At 41.1% G+C, this 20,362-nt stretch overlaps 1 protein-coding gene across 1 annotated transcript in view; it reads left to right on the forward strand.

Moving 5' to 3' along the window:
* The first annotated feature begins 6,040 nt into the window (after positions 1–6,040).
* The window catches only part of LOC117558027 (mediator of RNA polymerase II transcription subunit 15-like), a 41,016-nt gene continuing 26,694 nt past the window's right edge, over positions 6,041–20,362 (forward strand). Inside the window, 6 exon segments of the mRNA XM_034233986.1 lie at positions 6,041–6,416; positions 8,243–8,330; positions 8,455–8,506; positions 8,997–9,020; positions 9,189–9,350; positions 15,176–15,516. Of these exon segments, the coding sequence (XP_034089877.1) occupies positions 6,349–6,416; positions 8,243–8,330; positions 8,455–8,506; positions 8,997–9,020; positions 9,189–9,350; positions 15,176–15,516 (735 nt within the window). The 5' untranslated portion in view covers positions 6,041–6,348.

Raw genomic sequence — 20,362 nt, forward strand, 5'->3', positions numbered from 1 at the left:
AACTTCCTTTATAACCTCCTTTAGCTTAGGAACCACTGGACCTCCCTAACCGAAAGGAGAGGAGAAAATGCTGCCCCACAATGCATTGCAGCCGCAGCATTTGCCGTCACTCGCACAACGGCACGTCCATTAATACAGATACTGATACAGATTTCAGTATTCTGAGCCCCTACTCTCCCCATAACTGACGGCAACAAAAGTCCTACATTATTCAATTAAAATAAAGAAGTAAAAACAATAAGTGTGGCTTGATATTGAGTAAGACAAAGGTTGATAAACGCAGTGAGAATGGATCTGCGGGTAGCATTCGCTCGCGATCTCAAGTCGTCTCCAACATACGTTTAGGGAGCTACAGTGGGGCAAAAAAGTATTTAGTCAGCCACCAATTGTGCAAGTTCTCCCACTTAAAAAGATGAGAGAGGCCTGTAATTTTCATCCTAGATACACTTAAACTATGAGAGACAGAATGGGGGGAAAGAATCCAGGAAATCACATTGTAGGATTTTTAATGAATTAATTGGTAAATTCCTCGGTAAAATAAGTATTTTATCACCTACAAACAAACAAGATTTCTGGCTCTCACAGACCTGTAACTTCTTCTTTAAGAGCCTCCTCTGTCCTCCACTTGTTAATTAATGGCACCTGTTTGAACTCGTTATCAGTATAAAAGACACCTGTCCACAACCTCAAACAGTCACACTCCAAACTCCACTATGGCCAAGACCAAAGAGCTGTCAAAGGACACCAGAAACAAAATTGTAGACCTGCACCAGGCTGGGAAGACTGAATCTGCAATAGGTAAGCAGCTTGGTGTGAAGAAATCAACTGTGGGAGCAATTATTAGAAAATGGAAGACATACAAGACCACTGATAATCTCCCTCGATATGGGGCTCCACGCAAGATTTCACCCCGTGGGGTCAAAATGATCACAAGAACGGTGAGCAAAAATCTCAGAACCACATGGGGGGACCTAGTCAATGACCTGCAGAGAGCTGGGACCAAAGTAACAAAGGCTACCATCAGTAACACACTACGCCACCAGGGACTCAAATCCTGCAGTGCCAGACGTGTCCCCCTGCTTAAGCCAGGCCCGTCTGAAGTTTGCTAGAGACCATTTAGATGATCCAGAAGAGGATTTGGAGAATGTCATATTGTCAGATGAAACCAAAATAGAACTTTTTGGTAAAAACTCAACTAGACGTGTTTGGAGGAGAAAGAATGCTGAGTTGTATCCAAAGAACACCATACCTACTGTGAAACATGGGGGTGGAAACATCATGCTTTGGGGCTGTTTTTCTGCAAAGGGACCAGGACGACTGATCCGTGTAAAGGAAAGAATGAATGGGGCCATGTATCGTGAGATTTTGAGTGACAACCTCCTCCCATCAGCAAGGGCATTGAAGATGAAACGTGGTTGGGTGTTTCAGCATGACAATGATCCCAAACACACCGCCCGGGCAACGAAGGAGTGGCTTCGTAAGAAGCATTTCAAGGTCCTGGAGTGGCCTAGCCAGTCTCCAGATCTCAACCCCATAGAAAATCTTTGGAGGGAGTTGAAAGTCCGTGTTGCCCAGCGACAGCCCCAAAACATCACTGCTCTAGAGGAGATCTGCATGGAGGAATGGGCCAAAATACCAGCAACAGTGCGTGAAAACCTTGTGAAGATTTACAGAAAACGTTTGACCTCTGTCATTGCCAACAAAGGGTATATAACAAAGTATTGAGATTAACTTCTGTTATTGACCAAATACTTATTTTCCACCATCATTTGCAAATAAATTCTTTAAAAATCAGACAATGTGATTTTCTGGATTTTTTTTTCCTCATTTTGTCTCTCATAGTTGAGGTATACCTAGGATGAAAATTACAGGCCTCTCTCATCTTTTTAAGTGGGATAACTTGCACAATTGGTGGCTGACTAAATACTTTTTTGCCCCACTGTATATAGAAGCCTATATGGACATCCCAGAAAGTTGAAAATGTACGCTAAGGGCCCACCCCTTGCGTTGGAAAAAGCCGACACAGGGGACTTGACATAACGTCAACATAGGCCGACCAGGGAGTGAGGATGTGTTGCATAAACACGTCGGATAGTGAAAGTGCATTCGGATTCTCTAAAGTACCGCAGTCTCTTCTCCTAAGTCCTTTTGAATTCTCCTATCCACTATCCCTTACCCCCGTGACGTTTCACTCAGAGGTCAAGGAATAGGAGATAGGGTTATAATTTAGGAGCTGATTTTTGGATTATCGGAACGCAACCCCAGTCTAAGCTAAAGGAGGTTATAAAGGAAGTTTGAAACCTCCTTTCCTTTCATTTAGAGAATTGGAACGGCACTTATCATGGCTGCCACTGACGTACTTCCGGGTCATTTCACTTGGTTAGGAAGGTTCCTAAGCTAAATGGACTATTGGAACGCAACCACGGGCATTTCTCAGGCATACCGGGTAATCTGTGACGTTTCTCGAGCTGGTTTCTCCAAAATTACATACCGGTGGGGTAGGTACATTTCAGAAACCAGCTCGAGTGCACTAAAATTTGAAAGTACACAGCCGAAAAGAATCTGCCCCTTCCTTCAGACTTCCTCACAGAGCACCTCCTCCAACACACATGAACGCGCACATGACGTCAGCAGACTGGTGAAAGTGGCCGCCTGTTGCTGGCGAGTCATTGGCCCGGTCTCAGGTCGGTTAAATTAAATCCTTGCTTCCCTCACTTGCGTCGTTTCCCTGCGTCTAGTCCCTCCCACCAGGGAAGCATGGAGGGACGCAAGGAAACCACGAGAAGCAGGGAAATTAGTTTTAAGAGCAATGGGACGTCCTTTCCTCCGGAGTGTCACGTGAAGCGACGTCTGTTTGTGACGACGCCGCACAGCTGATCGTCTGACAGCAGCTCTGTCCCCGTTATTTCCACACACACCCCCGCCTCTGTTAGTACACATTTACTGACACAAACATTTGTATCATCTGTTGCAGACCCCAATAAATAAAATAAAATAAGAACTCATTCTCAAAAAAGATAAACGCCATTCTTAAAATGTATAAACGAACAATAGTTTGATTAATATTGATTAGAGTGCACAATAGAAATAAAATAATTGAGAGAAGAAAAAGAGATATGTTATCTATCAAAACCCAGTTAGATTAACATTCATTGGATTGCACACTTTGTGTGTATGTGGATATGTAGCACATTAACATTTTAATAGCACTTAATGACTGACTGAATGGAAATGATAATAAATGAAAATGTAAAACGAAAAAAGCGATCATGAAAATTAAAATGAATAAAATGATTTTTGACCACTTTGTTGTTTAGATATATCACATATTTGTAACTAAATGATGCATGAATTGAAACAAAACACAGTATAAACTGAGGAGTGACTCGTGAGTTTCATTTATTTTCTTCACTCCGCTGGGAAACTGCTCTCATGTCAAGAAGCATGAGATCAGTGCATGCACTGCATCGTCCAATCAGTGAGCGATACACAGTAAGGGGGCGGGGCGAGTATCTGAGGATTTCATCGGAGGATGGACTGGTGGTTCCTCGATTTTCGCTCCTCCATTATCGCTCCTCGGTCCTCCGGCAGAAATAAGAGCCATGGATGTATAATAAGAACTGGATACAGCGTGGGAGGCGGGGCCTCATTCATTCCTATGAGAGTTGCTCATTAGCACATGATGATAAAATGGCCCAACTTTGAAACGTGAAAAGAGAGTAAAACGTCACAGATTACCCGGCATGCCTGAGAAGTACCCGTATGTGCGCTCATAGCGCATGCGCAACTTTAACCAAAATGCTCGTTCACATCAAGCACGTCAATTTGCGTACACGTAACAGCACCGCGCGTTCATGACAGCATGGTAATGGGTTGTTGTTATCATGGATTTGATATTAACGAGGCGGCAGTTAGCAGCTAGCGGCTAGCTAGTAATGATGCTAATGTAGTAAATGTACACATCAATCGTTATGTACTTATATTACGTTGTAAGTTAGGATCTAGTGATATCCAAGCAACAGAGCTTAATTTAGCATGAAATAATTATTGCACATATATACAGTGCAATAAGCTTCTTAGTGCAATAATAAACTACAGGGACGTTAATCTAACGCAGGGTTGCCAACTCTCACGCATCTGGCGTGTGACATACGCTTTCACTCTCAATCTCACGCTCTCATGCTGCCCAAACTATTCTCACGCCAAAACAAGAATACCGAAGACTAGAAACGGTTTTGAAAACTGTTGTCACGCAGTGATCGTCTTCTCAATAGAACATCTTTGATAATGTCTTCTGGCCAATCAGAATCAAGATAACGGCGTGGTGTTGTTGCAGGAAGTCCCGACGGAGAATACTTTTGCTGTAGTACATCTCTATATACATCGATACAACATTACGTGTAGAAATCAACACGTAATGAAATAAGACCCCACGGTTTGATGATTGGTAGGTGTGTGGGCTGTCTTCCATTTTGACACACAGAACAATGGGGGCTATCCACCCTTATCCATTACAATGTAAAGTCATTCACACAGCCTCTTCCCTCTTCTCTCTGTGAGGAGCAGCAGGTTCAGCTTCATTTAAATATGTCGTGTAGTAATAGATGTCTTTTTTTATTTTCTCAAGAGAGTACCAGAATGTGTATTTTATGTTAGTATTTCAAAAAATCTCCTGGGGGAGAATCCCCCCAGACCCCCCTACAGGGATTGGGTTTTCAGCATGTCAACTCTTTCACTTGTGGGGAATTTGCAGGATTGGCTCCAGGTCGCCCTTTTTATTTACTACAAGACAAATGTGCCTTTTTATTTCATACAGTTCAATTTGGATTGAGACAAGGAAATAATCTAAACCTCACGCGTGGCGTTTCACTGTCAAGGCGAGCGTGTATGTAATTACATTGCAAATACTGACTTGAGCCCCACCACTGTATGGGTTAGCCCTACCATAGATATACCCAACAAAAACACTCTAAGTCAATTAATTGCTTATTGCGACAGGCACACAATAAAACAGTGGAAACAAAGATGTGTTTGACTTTCATTAGTGAATTAACCTGTGTGCCCTTTTCCCCTTTGTAGTCTGTGTCCAATATTGTGTATTTGTATATGTATATCCTATATGCTAAGGTCCCGCTACTGACACGATAGCAGTCATTTCGTGTGCAGATGTGTAATTAAACCCATGATATCAAAATCTCACTCCAGCCAGGTACCCAAAGTTGGCAACCCTGATCTAACGTCGGTAATATTAACTTTATTTAATACAACATTTACGGTACAAGATTTAATCATACAGCCCATGTAGTATACTATTTTACAAATGATGAATTACAGCAAACATGTGCAATATATCCATTATTACAGCTCCGTGGGATGGCAGTAAGGCGATATGGGTCCGTTGTTATTGTGCATCCATGGGTAAAGATGAACGCATGTGGCATGTAGTGCTGAACACGTAACATGAACGTGCAGGGGTTAGATGGTTAGATACAATTAGATGCGCGTTCATAATGCAGAGGGAAATAACTCTCAGAATAACGTTATTAGCACATTTTTACAACTTGAGGAACGAATGTTTTTAATAAGGGCTATACAAGTGTTCATACTGGGTAGTTTATTTCGTTTAAAAAAAATTATCCAACGATTTACAGACCACTCTTTCCCCATGTAAGTCAATGGGAAAAAGTGTTTCCGGGCCTGGCAACCAAACGGATGTGCAGTACCGCCGTTTGGCCACCACGAATATTTTCATCTGAGTCCGGTGCACTTCCTGGGGCTTGCATGGGACGGTACTCAAGATGGCGCAGACAAATCAACTTCCGGTGAGACCGAGGAGCGAGGAAATGAAAAATAAGAGAAGTGAGAAGGGCCCATTGAAGTACTGCTGCAATGCACGCCCAATGAGGGCACGAGATACATTTGTGCGTGCACGAGATGGAAGGCTGACAGACAAGGCGGCAATCCAATCCGTTTAGCCGGGCCGGCTAAACGGATACTTTTTACAGTATTACGGCTTCCACAGATGACATTTTTTTATGGATTTTTTGTCAAAGCAACATTCATTGCTATCGGATGTTAAGAGCATTCCATGGAATATAACAACAAGTGTATCTCGAGCCGGTTTCTCAAACGTACCTACCCCACCTTTAAGTAGGCTACAACATCCGAGTTACTTTTTTCCACCTCTGCGTATTTACTGCAATTCTGCGGTCTGCCAGCAGGCGGCGATACCGTTTATTCATAGAAAATACATCAGCCGCCATTTTCCCCTGAGCGGAAGGAGGAAGCGCAGAGGGAAAACATTAAACTCTTGCAGTAAAAACCCTCCATAAATATATAAATTCTGTGATGGACGGCCCCGGGACGGATAGCGACTGGAGGAGCCCTCAGTTCCGACAGAAAGTCGTTGCTCAGATGTGAGATATTTTCCTTCAGTGTTTTGTTGTTGGCTAAATCTCTCTTTCTGTTACTGTTGCGATAGCCCATTGAGCTAAGCTAACGTTAGCTCGGCCGAGAAAGCACGTCACGTCAAACCGTCCTTAAAAAATCTGTAAATTAACACCGACTCGCATGATATTAAACTTAGCACAGATCCACAAACATAGCGGAAAATACATCAAGCAAGACCCGTACCCACTCTTCAATTCGGCGTACATAGCAGCAACAAAACAATACTTAATGGATATATATAAGTCATAGTTTATTATTAGCATTATTAGCTACTAACGTTAGTCTGCCCACTCAGCGAGTTAACTCTTTACTCGTTTAAGCATCACTCGAGTTGAGACATTTCATATACACTTTTTTAAAAATGTGTTTCTTCTCAGAATATCAAACTCATTTATTTAAGTGTTTTTTATATACTTGTACTACCACATTACGTTCTTCTACGTTCATTACTCATTCCTGACATATAGGGATACAACTTTTTTTTTAATGTTTAATTATGCTCGGCAACATTTCTTTTCATAGATAAAAATAAATAACGCAAAACAAAAATATCCACGCATTCAACATAAATAAATATGTATTCTACAAGTCTAAAGGAAACATTGGCTCTACATTTAATAATACATGTGCATATGAATCACCACTACTATACAGGCCACAGGGGTATACATACAGTATGTATATAAGGGCCATTGCAGAATTGGAGGAAATATTCTGTCCCACCTATGACATTTCAAATAATGCACGGCCAAAATCCCAGAACATGCACCTGTTATTTCAGATATACTTGTCCTTACACAACATGTAAATTCAGTTGTAGAAAAAGTGGTTTCTCAATATAATTTAAATGGTCAAATAGCTCTCAAACACCCCCTAAAATGCATTTTTCTCTTATCCCTCCTTGGTGACCAACTTCCATATCAAATATAACATTTACAATTGGTTATTTATTCACTTTTCTTGCAATTATTGTGTAGATATGTCTTTTGTAATGGTCAAAGCTATTTGTTTAATCATAGGTGTGTCCCTCAACATGCATGCAACCCTGTTACCAAAACCTATTAAGCTTGGGTTCAAAAAAGTTACAAACTGGTAATTACATTATCAACACATTTTTAATTTGAAAGAATATTCAGACATTACAATTAGAATAGGAAATAAAATAAATGTATATTACACAAAACTACACAACAACAATAATAAACACATGGAAAAATACTAGGCCAAATATGATAATTGTAGGGAAACTCGCGGATTTTTCATAGTGCCTACAATGTTATATGTGATATTGTGATGTTTTTATGTAAACAAACACGCATGTAAACAAGACGGGCATATGGAGGTTGATAACAACACAGTAAAATGACACGCTTTATTGTGATGTATTGGTATTGAAATATGCATGACGGATATCATGATAAACAATATGACAATATCACCCAGCCTTTATATAATTGTTATGTTAAGCTTATTATCAAAGAAGACTAAAATGTATGTTTATTTAAATGGAATTGTCTGCAGCATTTCATATATTTATATACAGTAATAAAATCAATAATGCATTTAATTTTTCATATACTCAAAGGTGCTTTTCAACCTAAACATTACATAAAAGCATACAGACTTGCATGCATACAATTCAAAACACAAGATGCAGTAAGATTCATGAATGTGTAGTTTATAAGAATTTAACATGTTCAGAAAGGTGTAACTGCGTTGAATATTTTTCGCGTTTAAAGCCATAGTGTGAATGATAAAAGCTTGTTAATTTCATCCATGTGCATGATTCCAGTGAAGAAGCTATGAGGAAGGCAGGAACCGCACACACCAAATCGAGCAATGACATGGAGAACCACGTCTACGTAAAAGCCAAATCCAGAGTGAGTACTGGGAGTCTTTCCCACGGCAGGAAACATGTTTTCAGAGCAGGAGTTTGCTTAAAGATGAAATAAGGATTATTTTCATGATGGATGTTGTAACAGTTCTCCCTCTTTCTTTCCTCAGGAAGAGTATTTATCTCTGGTCGCGAGGCTGATCATACACTTCAGAGACATTCGTGAGTATTTGACTCTTAATACAGGGCGGTACTGATTACATATGCTACACAGCTTTTAAACAGTTGTCTTAATGTAATGTATGGATTTGGGTTGTAAAGTCTTTGTCATCATTTATTATAAAGTGGTACAGGAATGAGTCCTAAAACCAATAATTGAGTCCGAATGACTTCCTGTTCCCTCAAATGGAAGTAAATGGCTTTTTGGGTAGATGCCTGTAAAATAAGGTTGTGGTTAACACAAGATGAAGAGATTTTTCACATTTTGTCGACATCAAATATGTCAGGTAACAATAATAATAAAGCTTTATTTATTTAAATGATCAACGTTTTACCATAATATCTTGTTTCAACAGTTACTATATCACTTTATTTTTAAATGTTTCTATTATTATTTTAATTATTATGAATCCAGATGATTTAAAGCATCAATAACCACTCCATGCTCCGCAGTAAGTGCAGGAGTTTCTAATCACATGTCTCTCATTGACAGACAAGAAGACCCTAGGAGGCCCGGGTGAGTGCGCTGTGTTGTTTTCTCACTTGTCTTTGCTGTCCTTTACTTTCAATATGGTGTTTCAGGGTTTCTGCTGTGTATACGATACGATAATATTGGTCAGATCAAGTCTGGAATTTGACTATGCTGGAGCTGGGTAATATTTGTCTGTTGTCTATCCTTTGCCAGATCCCATGAATGCCCTGACTAACCTGACAGGGGTTGGAGGCCCGGGCGCCATCAGCATGGGGCCTCGCCCTGCTGGGGCTCCCGTTGTTGGCATGGGGGCCATGGGGCAGATGCAGATAGGCCAGCATGCCATGGCGGGGGTGGCTGGAAACCCACAAGCCAGTGAGTGTGTTTCCTCTGTGTGCTGTGATGGGCGTTACACGCCTCAAAGTAACGTGTTACTGTAATCAAACTACATTTGTCTGTAAGGTAGTAATGTAGCGCGTTACTGGTAACCGCAGTAATTACCAGAGGTGGGAGTAAGTCCTATATGTGCAAGTCATGAGCAAGTCTCAAGTCTTGACCTACAAGTATCAAGCAAGTCCCAAGTCACTGTGGTGAGAGTCAAGCAAGTCAAGTCATTGCTCAGGTCAAGCAAGTCAAGTCATATGAAATTCTGATGAATAAGCCCAGTTTCCACATTTAAATCAGTTAAAAGACAGTGGTTATGAAAATGGATTCAACCCACACTATGATCTTCATTACATACACAGTTAATCATTTGAAATCTAATTTAGACCGATGACAATCATATTAGATTCATATTAACCCTAGAACTGCAGACAATATAGCTAGGACTCAAAAAGTCTGTTCAAAAAGGCAGAACTCCAGGTAAGGAAATCATACACAGGATGCAAATACAGGTATGGTGAAAAAAGAGAGAACTATTCGAAGCAGAAACAAAACAGCGTCAAATATACCATCTGACAAAGGCCTGTGCTATAATGCTTCAATTAACTGCTCTTCTTTATAATATACTCAGATCAAGAGGAGACAGAGATGTTAAGTTATAAATCAAGGGTTTTTATTATTATTTACAGCAGGGGTGGGGAACTTAATGTGAAGAGACATTACGCTCGTGTTGTGTTCAAGGAACCTGTCATTGGCCAGGAAAAACAGGCACTCGCTTGTTTAATTATTTTGCGGTCTAGATTTCTTCTTCTTTTTTGAAGTGAGAAGTTGTCCGTCAGTCGGACGGACGGACGGACCCCCCCCCAAAAGGAAAACTCTTCGGTTCTCCACGAATTACACGAGTCACCCAAATCAGCGTTAAAAAAGCGGGAGGCGCCGAAAAGCGACTAATTTGCATTTGCCATTACACATATTTAACTTAAATGTCTGTTAACACTAGAACCGCCAACAGCGTCAGCACCTACATAGATATCATTTTCAAATCATTTAATTTGTTCCTCTTCATAATTTCCTTATAAACTGAGTAGGATGATTTAAAACTCACTTAATTGGGTTAATTTTGAAATTGCTTCAGTTTATCATCATAACAGATCAAAAAGTTCAGATTCATTTTACAATAAATCAAGGAATGATGCACTTCTACAAACAAAAACAACATCATTAAAACATTTAAACAAACTACTAAAAGTAGATGAACGACATTATTCAAAAGTTTACAGTAACTTCTGATAATAGCACAGGGGAAATAAACGAGGCATCTCTCTCTCTCTCTCTCTCTCTCTCTCTCTCTCTCTCTCTCTCTCTCTCTCTCTCTCTCTCTCTCTCTCTCTCTCTCTCTCTCTCGACAGCCCGTCAGTATCAGGATTAGTCAAAATGAATCCCTTGGAGGTTCTAGTGTTCATTTACCGTTTTGTCTTCTCTTTACTTAATCGATTTGAAACCAGGTCTAACGTAGCTTAAACTTAACGTTAGCTTTCTAGCTAACACAACACATGCACGTACCTTTCTCTGTGGGGTTTTTTGTAGTGACGAATGAAGTTGGATGTTGTGGTGGTCGTGTCACTGATCTTTATGCTGCAGACTCTGCATACCGCTGTTCTCTTCTTATTACCGTCATCGACAACATAATCCTTGAATCCAAACTTCACTATTTGTGGAGTAAAGCTAGCTGCTGCCATGTTAACTGAGACTCCTGCCTTCTAGTGGGTTGCCAGGTTTGCGCGCACGGCGCTATAATCACGTTTTTCGAAAAAAACTAAACGTAATATCTCACTACAAAAACAAACGCAAATATTTAATTTTAAACAGTCAAGTCCTTTCAAGTCATCTGTCTCAAGCTTAAGTCAAGTCTCAAGTCATGAATACCAAGTCAAAGTCAAGTCAAGTCTTTTATCAATGTTAGTCAAGCAAGTCTCAAGTCAAAAAATATGCGACTCGAGTCAAGTCATGTGACTCGAGTCCCCACCTCTGGTAATTACAATACAGTTACCAAGCACAACATTATCTCATTACCTTGTAGCTGTTCGACTATAGTTGCTGGGTGCCAGTCAGGTCAGGCCTGACAATTTATAGTTCAGATCGAGTCAAACCCTACAAAGGGTACATGTTACCGACGGGGAAAACATACAGCACATGCCCCTCTTAACCAGTACAATATTTCTGTATTTTCAATATAGTAAATTAATACCTTTGAACAAAAACACACAACACATCTCTTTAAATGCAGACAAATAATATGTTCAATAGTTCAAGAACAGTGAGTCCCATGTGAGTGAAAAAAGTGTAATCCATATAGTTAATGAAAAATAGTCCAACAAAAATAGTATAATCCACAAAACTCTGTTCCAAGTTTTCTTTGTACAGTTCCTGGTTATTCCAAAAACAATAATCCACACATCGTATTAGTTTCAGTTCAGTTCACCAACCACAGAAAACACATCTTCGTTTAACTTCCCCATCCTCCCACACAACACTTTAAATAAATGAGATACTTGAATGTCTTCAACTATCTGCATATCAGTCTGTTTGCCAGCTCATCGAGTCCTATAGTGAACCCAGAAATATTAATTACCACACAGTTTTATGTTAGCAATTTATAGTACAGGTCCGCAGCACATAGAAACTGCCGGATGCCAACCTGCATATGTTGGGTAGTTTGCACAATTGCCGTAAGTAGCTCCATTAGCATTAATTACCATTATAGCCTATGTGGAAAATAGTTTTAAAATGACTTGGCTGATCTGGACCATTTTGGAGTGATTTTTAATGTTATTTATGATGCTGAATTGAAGTTCTAATTTAGGTTAACTTTATATTGTTATTTGTCATTTGATTTATTGTACATCTCAGGGGATGTTACAGAGTAATACAAAAGTAGTTACTAATTACTTTCAGCAGTGAGTCATTTAGAAAAACAAGGCATTACTTTTGTTTAAAGTAACTAGTAAAGTGTAATGCAATACTGTTTTTGGGCAACTACCCAAACCTGTCTGTGTGACAAGGCTCACACACACTTTCCTTGTTGCCTGTGGTTGGTGTTTCATTGTTTGCACTTTCACCTATCCACACTCCAAAGAAAGCAAGTGTCCCCTTAAATCAATCTTCTCCCCCATTCCCAATATCCCTTGTGAAAGGCAGTATTCAATATTGGTTCTATTTACCTACACAAATATACTATTAACAGTGCTTATCAGGGTGGGAATTTCACGACGACCACGACGGCCATGGCCGTCGTTGCCCCGCACTTTGGCCGTGATGCCCTGTGAAAAAAAATGCAATTCACGGCCAAAGTGGCCTTTGTGCCCCTGTCAAAAGTTCCAGTGTAAACAACGCTAGTGAAGTCATACTAGTGCGCGCAGTAGGATAGTCCCGTGTCTGTGGATCAGAGCGATTGCTCTGCTGTGATTGTTCCGTCAGACATGCCTGTAGGGGCCCGACAGCACAAGTAAGCAAGCAAGTGTTTATAGAAAGTACTATTGATAGGTAATTACCATTGTATTAGCCTATTTAAAGTCGACTCGTTACATTTTGTCATGAAAACTAGCGATAGCTAGCTAGTTTGGATAGCGCTAACGTCTTCCCTTCAAGGGGTCTACATCTAGTGTTGCTTCTACAATAGTGATGTGTCGGTCGCGAACGAGCCGGCTCAAAGAGCCGGCTCTTTTAAGTGAACGACGGGAGCCGGCTCGCGCCCGCGAACGAGCCAGTTTTGTTTTTTTGCGGAGGGATCGAGATCGGCATGAAGGCACATTATGCAATGTGCACATTATCCCGCTTATTACATGGCCACATTCTCAACAAATTAACGACATGACTCCCAATATTAATTGAAATGCTTTTATGGATTTAGAAAATGATTTTATTGATTTATTTAGTTGTATGTATTTAAATTGACATGCATCCGCTAAGAAAAATAGTCCGTTGTTACTGTTTGAACTAACGTAGCAACGGCAGGAACTGCTTCGAGAGTGTTTTTGAGGAGCTTTTTGATTACAGATTTGAAAACATCGTTGCTTGCTTTAAAAGTAGCACCATTCATTAAGTCAAACCTTGGAAAGTATCTAGATATCCCTGCGCTAATGCCAAAGTAACTGGCAACTGAATATGTGTCGCCGTCTGATGTCTATGTCTGGACCGCTGCGTAAAAAGGAGGGTTTCTGCCCCATTACTTCTCTTCTTACTTCTATAAGAATAAAACACGGAGGAGGGAGATCTCTTTTTCTCCCCCTCTTCTGACAGCCCAGCAGCTGATCTCAGAGCACGCTGCCCTCTCCTGCAGGGGGGCATGGTCAGCTGCAGCTCACAGAATCATATATATACTTTATATAAATATGGCCCTACAATATATTGTTCAAATATAGCATGATAGGTCCACTTTAAGTAATACAAGACAGAAAGATGATGATCTCCGCGCTACAGCTGCTCCGTGCATGCATGCAGGTGACTAGATTAGAGACGGTTGGATGCTGCTGTTTTGAGCATTGCAATATATTTATTTTCACTATGTTATTTATTTATGATTATCCTTAGGCTCAGCAAAGATTTGATGTCAGCTGTTGCTGTCTTTTTTTCTATAGCTAATAGTTACTGAAATAGAGCCCTGCTGTTTTGTCAGGGCCTTTTCTTTAAATATAATTTTAAAATGTCGATACAGTAGCCCCTTTTTTTAAATAGTTTTTATAGGTGTTGCTATCTGTTTTGTGTAGCGTGGTTCTACAAGCAAGTCAATGCATTCATTGGGTGGTATCAGAGAGTTACACAGGTCTGTAAATGCAATGAAAACATTTGGCCACAGCAAATCATTTATATTAAACATGTCATTATTACTTTTGAATACTTCAGTACAAAGGATGTATTGAATAATTTAAGTGATATATGTGTGTACACATATAAATCATTAGTCAAAACAGGGCTACATTTGATTTAATTAAAAGGTATATTATGTGGTAAACTGAAGAGCCGTTTGGGAGCCGAAAGAGCCGGCTCTTCTTGGTGAGCCGAGCCAAATGATCCGGCTCACCAAGAAGAGCCGGAATTCCCATCACTATTCTACAAGCTAGCAGATAGCTGTCACCTTTGAATCTAGTATTTTTCTTGCTAAGCGGTTTTGATATAATACATGACTGACTTATGTGGTTTATGGCTGAACTTATACGTTTAAGAAACACTATTGCTATTCAGCCATTTGTAAAACGACTGGTGTTGACTTTTCAGTCATGTTGATTGACCAGCGTAATTTAACCAAACGGCCTTTGTGTCCTGTCATGTGGCCTTTGTGCCCTTAAAAAAAATGTGAACGGGAAGGCCAAATGGCCTTGCCCCTAAAATGACAAAATTCCAAGCCTGGTGCTTATCTTTGACCAGTTCAAATCTATTATTTCTTGCCGTTCCTCTTCATGCACCCACAATATTTGAAGTCCTCATGGTAGACAAGAGGTCTTCTCAAGGAGGAGTGTAAATCCATTTTCTGTCTTAAAGTGATTACAAAAAAGAATTGTTTTCATCATGGTATCTGATCACACAAACTCTTCAAAGCTATTATTGCATTTATTAATTCTTTTTTTTTTTTTATACCTTCCGGTAAATTTGCTAGAGTTGCATACGGCACCAACTGGACTTGAACATGGAACATAACAGGAGCATGCTCACTTGGCAGCTTGCTAAGAGTGCAGTGCTGCACGCAGACATTTGGCCCTATGTTTGTGTTTAGGACTGACTCTAAACTGTGTCTTATCTTCTTCTCCATCGCCCTGCAGTCGGGGGTCCAGGACAGATCCCCATGCAACAGATGGTACAGGCGCAGCAACAGCAGCAGCAGCAGTCCATTCAGTTCCAGCAGTTCCAGCAGCAGCAGCAGCAACAGCAGCAGCAGCAGCAGCAGCAGCAGAACGCCTTGCAGCAGCAGCAGCAGCAGCAGCAGAACGCTGCCATCCAGCAGCAGTTTCAGGTGCAGCAGCAGCTGAGAGTGCAGCAGATGCAGCAGCAGCAGCAGCAGCAGCAGCACCACCAGAACCAGCAACTACAGCAGCAGCAGCAGCAGCAGCAGCACCAGAGCCAGCAGCAGCAGCAGGCCCAGAGCCAGCAGCAGCAGAACCAGGTACTGTAGAGCTGAACCATTCATTTCTTCATTAGTATCAACACAAATGTTAACAATGTTGTGTAATGGTGCATTCACACTGGACGCGATTCCAGTTTGACTGCTGCATCATTTGTGTTTACTTGCATCACTCAAACTAGACGCTGGGAGGCAGGGCTTACATTCATGTAGATACCAACAACAGAATTAAGATGTTTTGCCGTGTTTTTAATTGTAATACACATATCAAAAAACATTGCCGAAATAACAACATACCATGAATGAAGGCTTTTGGAAGTGTGCACACAACACGGCAGGCAAAACACTTTTGAAATGCCTGCTTTCCGAATGGAGGTCCAATCAATCAGGCGAGGCTATGCTACCGTTATAGCTGATCTGTCCACACTCACAACAACGTCGTACAGACATTAATGAAATAGCAGCTGTATTCCCCATGCCATAGACCTTCTGTGGTTTGTGCTTTTATAAACACTGATTTTGTCCAGTTTCTAAACAGTTAGGAAGCTCTGTGTGCCTTCGCCCAGAGCCAACAGCTGGTGTTTTGTCTTGGTTTTCTCCTTCTACAACGTCAGTGACGACAGGCTGAGATTCTCACCAATGATAGGCTTTTTGCGAGGCAGCGTGAAAATATGGCTTGAGTTTAAAAAAAAAGATCTCTAGCAAATTAAGCTAATTTGTAGGGATGCTCCGATCGATCGGCCGCCGAACCAATATGTTTTGGATGCATATTATTCTAGTATTTGTTCAGGCTGTTACATACAATTAATCTCTGTTGTTACCTGCTGGTGAGTAAATATTAAAATCAGTTCAAATTGACAGCCGGTCCGCGTTTTTTTAATTATGTATCTGCCGGTCCTTGGCACAATAAAGGTTGGGAACCCCTGCCCTATAGGATTCAGATCTGGTGACTCTGGGGGCCATTTGAGAACAGTGAACTCATCGTCATGTTCAAGAAACCAGTTGGAGATGATTTGAGCTTTGTGGTGCGTTATCCTGCTGGAAGTAGCCATCAGAAGATGAGTACACTGTGGTTATAAAGGGATGGACATGGTCGCAGCAGAGACTAATCAGACCAGGCAACATTTTTGTCCAATTTTGGTGAGCCTGTGAATTGTAGCCTCAGTTTCCTGTTCCTAGCTGATATGAGTGGTACTCTGTGTGGTCTTCTGCTGCTGTAGCCCATTTGCTTCAAGGTTGACCTGTTGTGTGTTCAGTAGGGATGGGAACGATTAATCGAATATTCGAATATTCGAAATTATTCATGTATTCGAATATGAGTTATGAATCTTTTTTTTTTTTATAATTTTTTTTTTTTGGGAGTGATGCCTAAGTTGATTACATATTATCAAATTGAATAATTCAATGTATATATATATATACGACTATGCCATAGCTAAATGTGTTAGGTGACGTCTAAAGGTGTGTTTTGCTCTGCTCACCGGTCCCTCACAGCGGGCAGAGCTGATCTCTCTCTCTCGCGTCCGGTTATACTTCACTCGTGTTTATGTCCAAATCCATCTGATCTAGCTAGTTCTAGCCAATGATATGGCTGCTGCCCCTCCTTACACGCAGATCATGCAGACTCAAACCTCATCTTAGGCCCAAATGTGGCGCAAATGAGCTCCGCAGCCGGTGCGAGGTTCCGGCGCTAACAGTTCATGAGCGTGCTCCCCCGCCCCCTGTCAACACTCGCGACACATGAGTGGCCAGCCTAAACAACAATAAGCGCTGCTTGGCAACCGTGTGGCGGCAAAGTACATAGACATTTTGACGGGAGAGATTTAGTTTTGCCGGTATTCAACATATTTTACCAGTCATAGTCCGGTAATTATTTACACTCTAAGAAGAGTCCTACACAACAGACATGGCGTCAAAAAGGAGTAATGTGTGGAAATATTTCGACCAGGTTAGTGAGTGCGGTGTAGAGGTCAAACTATGCCAAATTAAACTTATATATACATACTATACCTTCAGGGTTCGTACGGGTGCTTAATTTTTTTCCCCAATTATTTTTTATAGGATATGTACATTTCGGTTAACCGGTTAACCGTTTTATGGGGGGTCGAATATTCGAATATACATTTGCTTTCAAATTCCCATCCCTAGTGTTCAGATAATGTCTTCTGCATATCTTGGTTGTAACTAGTGGTTTTTGAGTTACTGTTGCCTTTCTATCGTCTTTAACCAGTCTGGCCTTTCTCCTCTGACCTCTGGCATCAACAAGGCATTTTCTCCCAGAGAACGTCTGCTGACTGGATATTTGTATTATTGAAAAGGTGTACATAATCTTAAAACACAAGGGTTGGGTGATTTTCACCCATGCGATTGTGTTCATGTGATTTTCATGGTGTGTTTCAAATATATCCAACGTTAGTGATGGTGTTCTAGTGTTCTAGGGCTAAATAATAAAGTGTCCAGTTATGCCCCTTTTCCACCAAACCAGTTCCAGTTCTAGCTCCATGCTGGGGCCTTTCTGTTTCCGAACTGGTTCTTCTTTTTAGCCACAGTTGTGTTTCTACCGCAGTGTTTCCCCTAGGATGGAGTCATAGCAGCGGTGCTAAGGCATGTGGGCCCAGCATAATGTGAGCGCGGAGCGCGTGGCATGTTTTAGTGTGTGCACGTGCGAAGTGCGCCCCGACAATTTGTTTCTATGTGTCTGCCAGCACAAGAAAGGCTCTTGAGGTCAGGGCCGGTTCTAGCCAATTTGCTGCCCTAGGCAAGATTTTATATATAAAGAATAAATGAAAAATCTCTACAAAAGACAAATACACTACAAAAACAGAAACGTATTGACATAGGTCAAAATGGCTTCAAATGTATTCAGTATTGTATGAACATGTTTTAATTGGGGGGTGGACGTCACATCCTCTAGGAGGGTATGCCTCCCCGGGAAGATTGTTTTGAACATTTTAAAGTAAAATGCTTCAATCTGGTGCACTTTGCGCACACAATTACTAGAGACTAGATCTAGGGGGTACAACTCTAAAACACCCATATGAAAAAGATCGGTTTACATTTTAATAATCAAATAAGTATGTGAGCATAACCAATAACCTTCCATAGCAAATAACAAATATATGTAACTTATTTTATTTGTTCATTTATATCTTATTTATTTATTTGTGCATATTTTTGTATCCCTCCAACTTTAAACGATATTTTTGGATTACTGTCCTGTAGTATACATTGGAATGATTTCAAACCTGTTTTTATTTATCCTAATAATTATAAAGGAGTGCCTTGGAAATATGTGTTTACATAATTTGTGGTCAAAACGTTTGAGACCCACTGAGATAACTTAGACTAAAAAAGTAAAGTCCTTTACCTCACTGAGCCTCTCAGTCTGACAGGAGAGCTCTCCTCCACCCTGGTTGTAGAAACATCTACTTCTTATATCCGTTAGCGCAGCTAGCACCAGATTCTAATAACAACAGCGTCGGTACCGGTGCGCCCTCTCTCTCTCCCTCGCTCGCTCGCACTTTGGCTGTGATAAGCCTGATAAGCCAACATCCCCCACTTTCATCACTTACAGCGCCCATCGTACAGGGCAAATGAAGTGTAACAGGGGTGAAAAGGGTGTTACATTTACTTAATTATGAATGTTGTTACATCAAGGCTGAAAATTAGGATGAGCGCCAACGGTCAAATGTTTTTTTCCCCTCCCAGAGCTACCAGCGCAGCGCCCCCCAGATCTGGCGAAAAAAATCGGCCCTGCCTAGTACATACAGTGGCAATGTCTCAAGATTTAGCAAAAATACACCTTTATTGAACATACAGTAACACAAATACTACAAAACCACATAACAAACGAAAAATGAAAAAGGGTCGCTGCAGATTTCAGCAGCGGCGCTGCGCCGCCACTATTTGTATATAGGGGAAACACTGCACCGCCCAGAGCCCGACTGGTGCTGCGTCATTCTCCCCAACGCCGCTCACAACAACAACAACAACAATGGGGGGTTGCGTTGGGTCGATGATCGTGTTGCGTTTAATCATACGAAGTCAGATTTAAGAACTACTTCTCCAACCTTATAATAATTAATAATTCCTTACATTTATTATAGCGCTTTATCAATGACTCAAAGCGCTTTACATATACACACATTACACATATATGATACATGCAATGGTCAGATACTGTGGACAATACCCACAGGAGCAAGTTCAGGTGAAGTGTCTTGCCCAAGGACACACCGGCTTTACAGACGCAGCAGCGGCGGGTTTCACCCCTTGATCTGATGATCATTGCACAGCGCACTGCGCCACACCGTCCATCTTCACGCCTCGAGGTCATCGAGGCGCTTTTACAGGTACACATTAGTATTATACATGTACTGTGGACAATACCCACAGGAGCAAATCCGGGTGAAGTGTCTTGCCCAAGGACACAACGGCCTGACGCAGTGGCGGCAGGAGCGGGTTTCGAACTGGAGTTCCCCAGCACTCCCCCTTGATCTGATGATCGGATGCACAGACCACTGCGCCACCCGTCCCCCTAATATACTTTTCTCCAGAGTGCCGTGGTTCATTATTATGTGGTTCAGCGGCATTTACCGACTGCTTTATCCCCCATCCCCATAAGTGAATGGGTGTCATTCTCAATTGACGCTGTTTGGCATCACAACGCTGTTATGAAAGTTTCTCTGGTATAAAATGGGTGATGTTAGCATAGCAACCGAAGCTAATCGGACTATCTTGACTACTTGTTGCTATCCTATTGTGGCATTAGCTGTTTTTACAGGTACATTTTACCGGCGTATTTTTCATTATGATTCTACTTGTGATAGTCGGACATGGCAACCTGTGCAGCCCATGTATTGATTCCATCCGATAGCTGCTATAATAC

The sequence above is a fragment of the Gymnodraco acuticeps genome, unplaced genomic scaffold (genome assembly GCF_902827175.1).
Source record: "Gymnodraco acuticeps unplaced genomic scaffold, fGymAcu1.1, whole genome shotgun sequence".
Taxonomy (NCBI): domain Eukaryota; kingdom Metazoa; phylum Chordata; class Actinopteri; order Perciformes; family Bathydraconidae; genus Gymnodraco; species Gymnodraco acuticeps.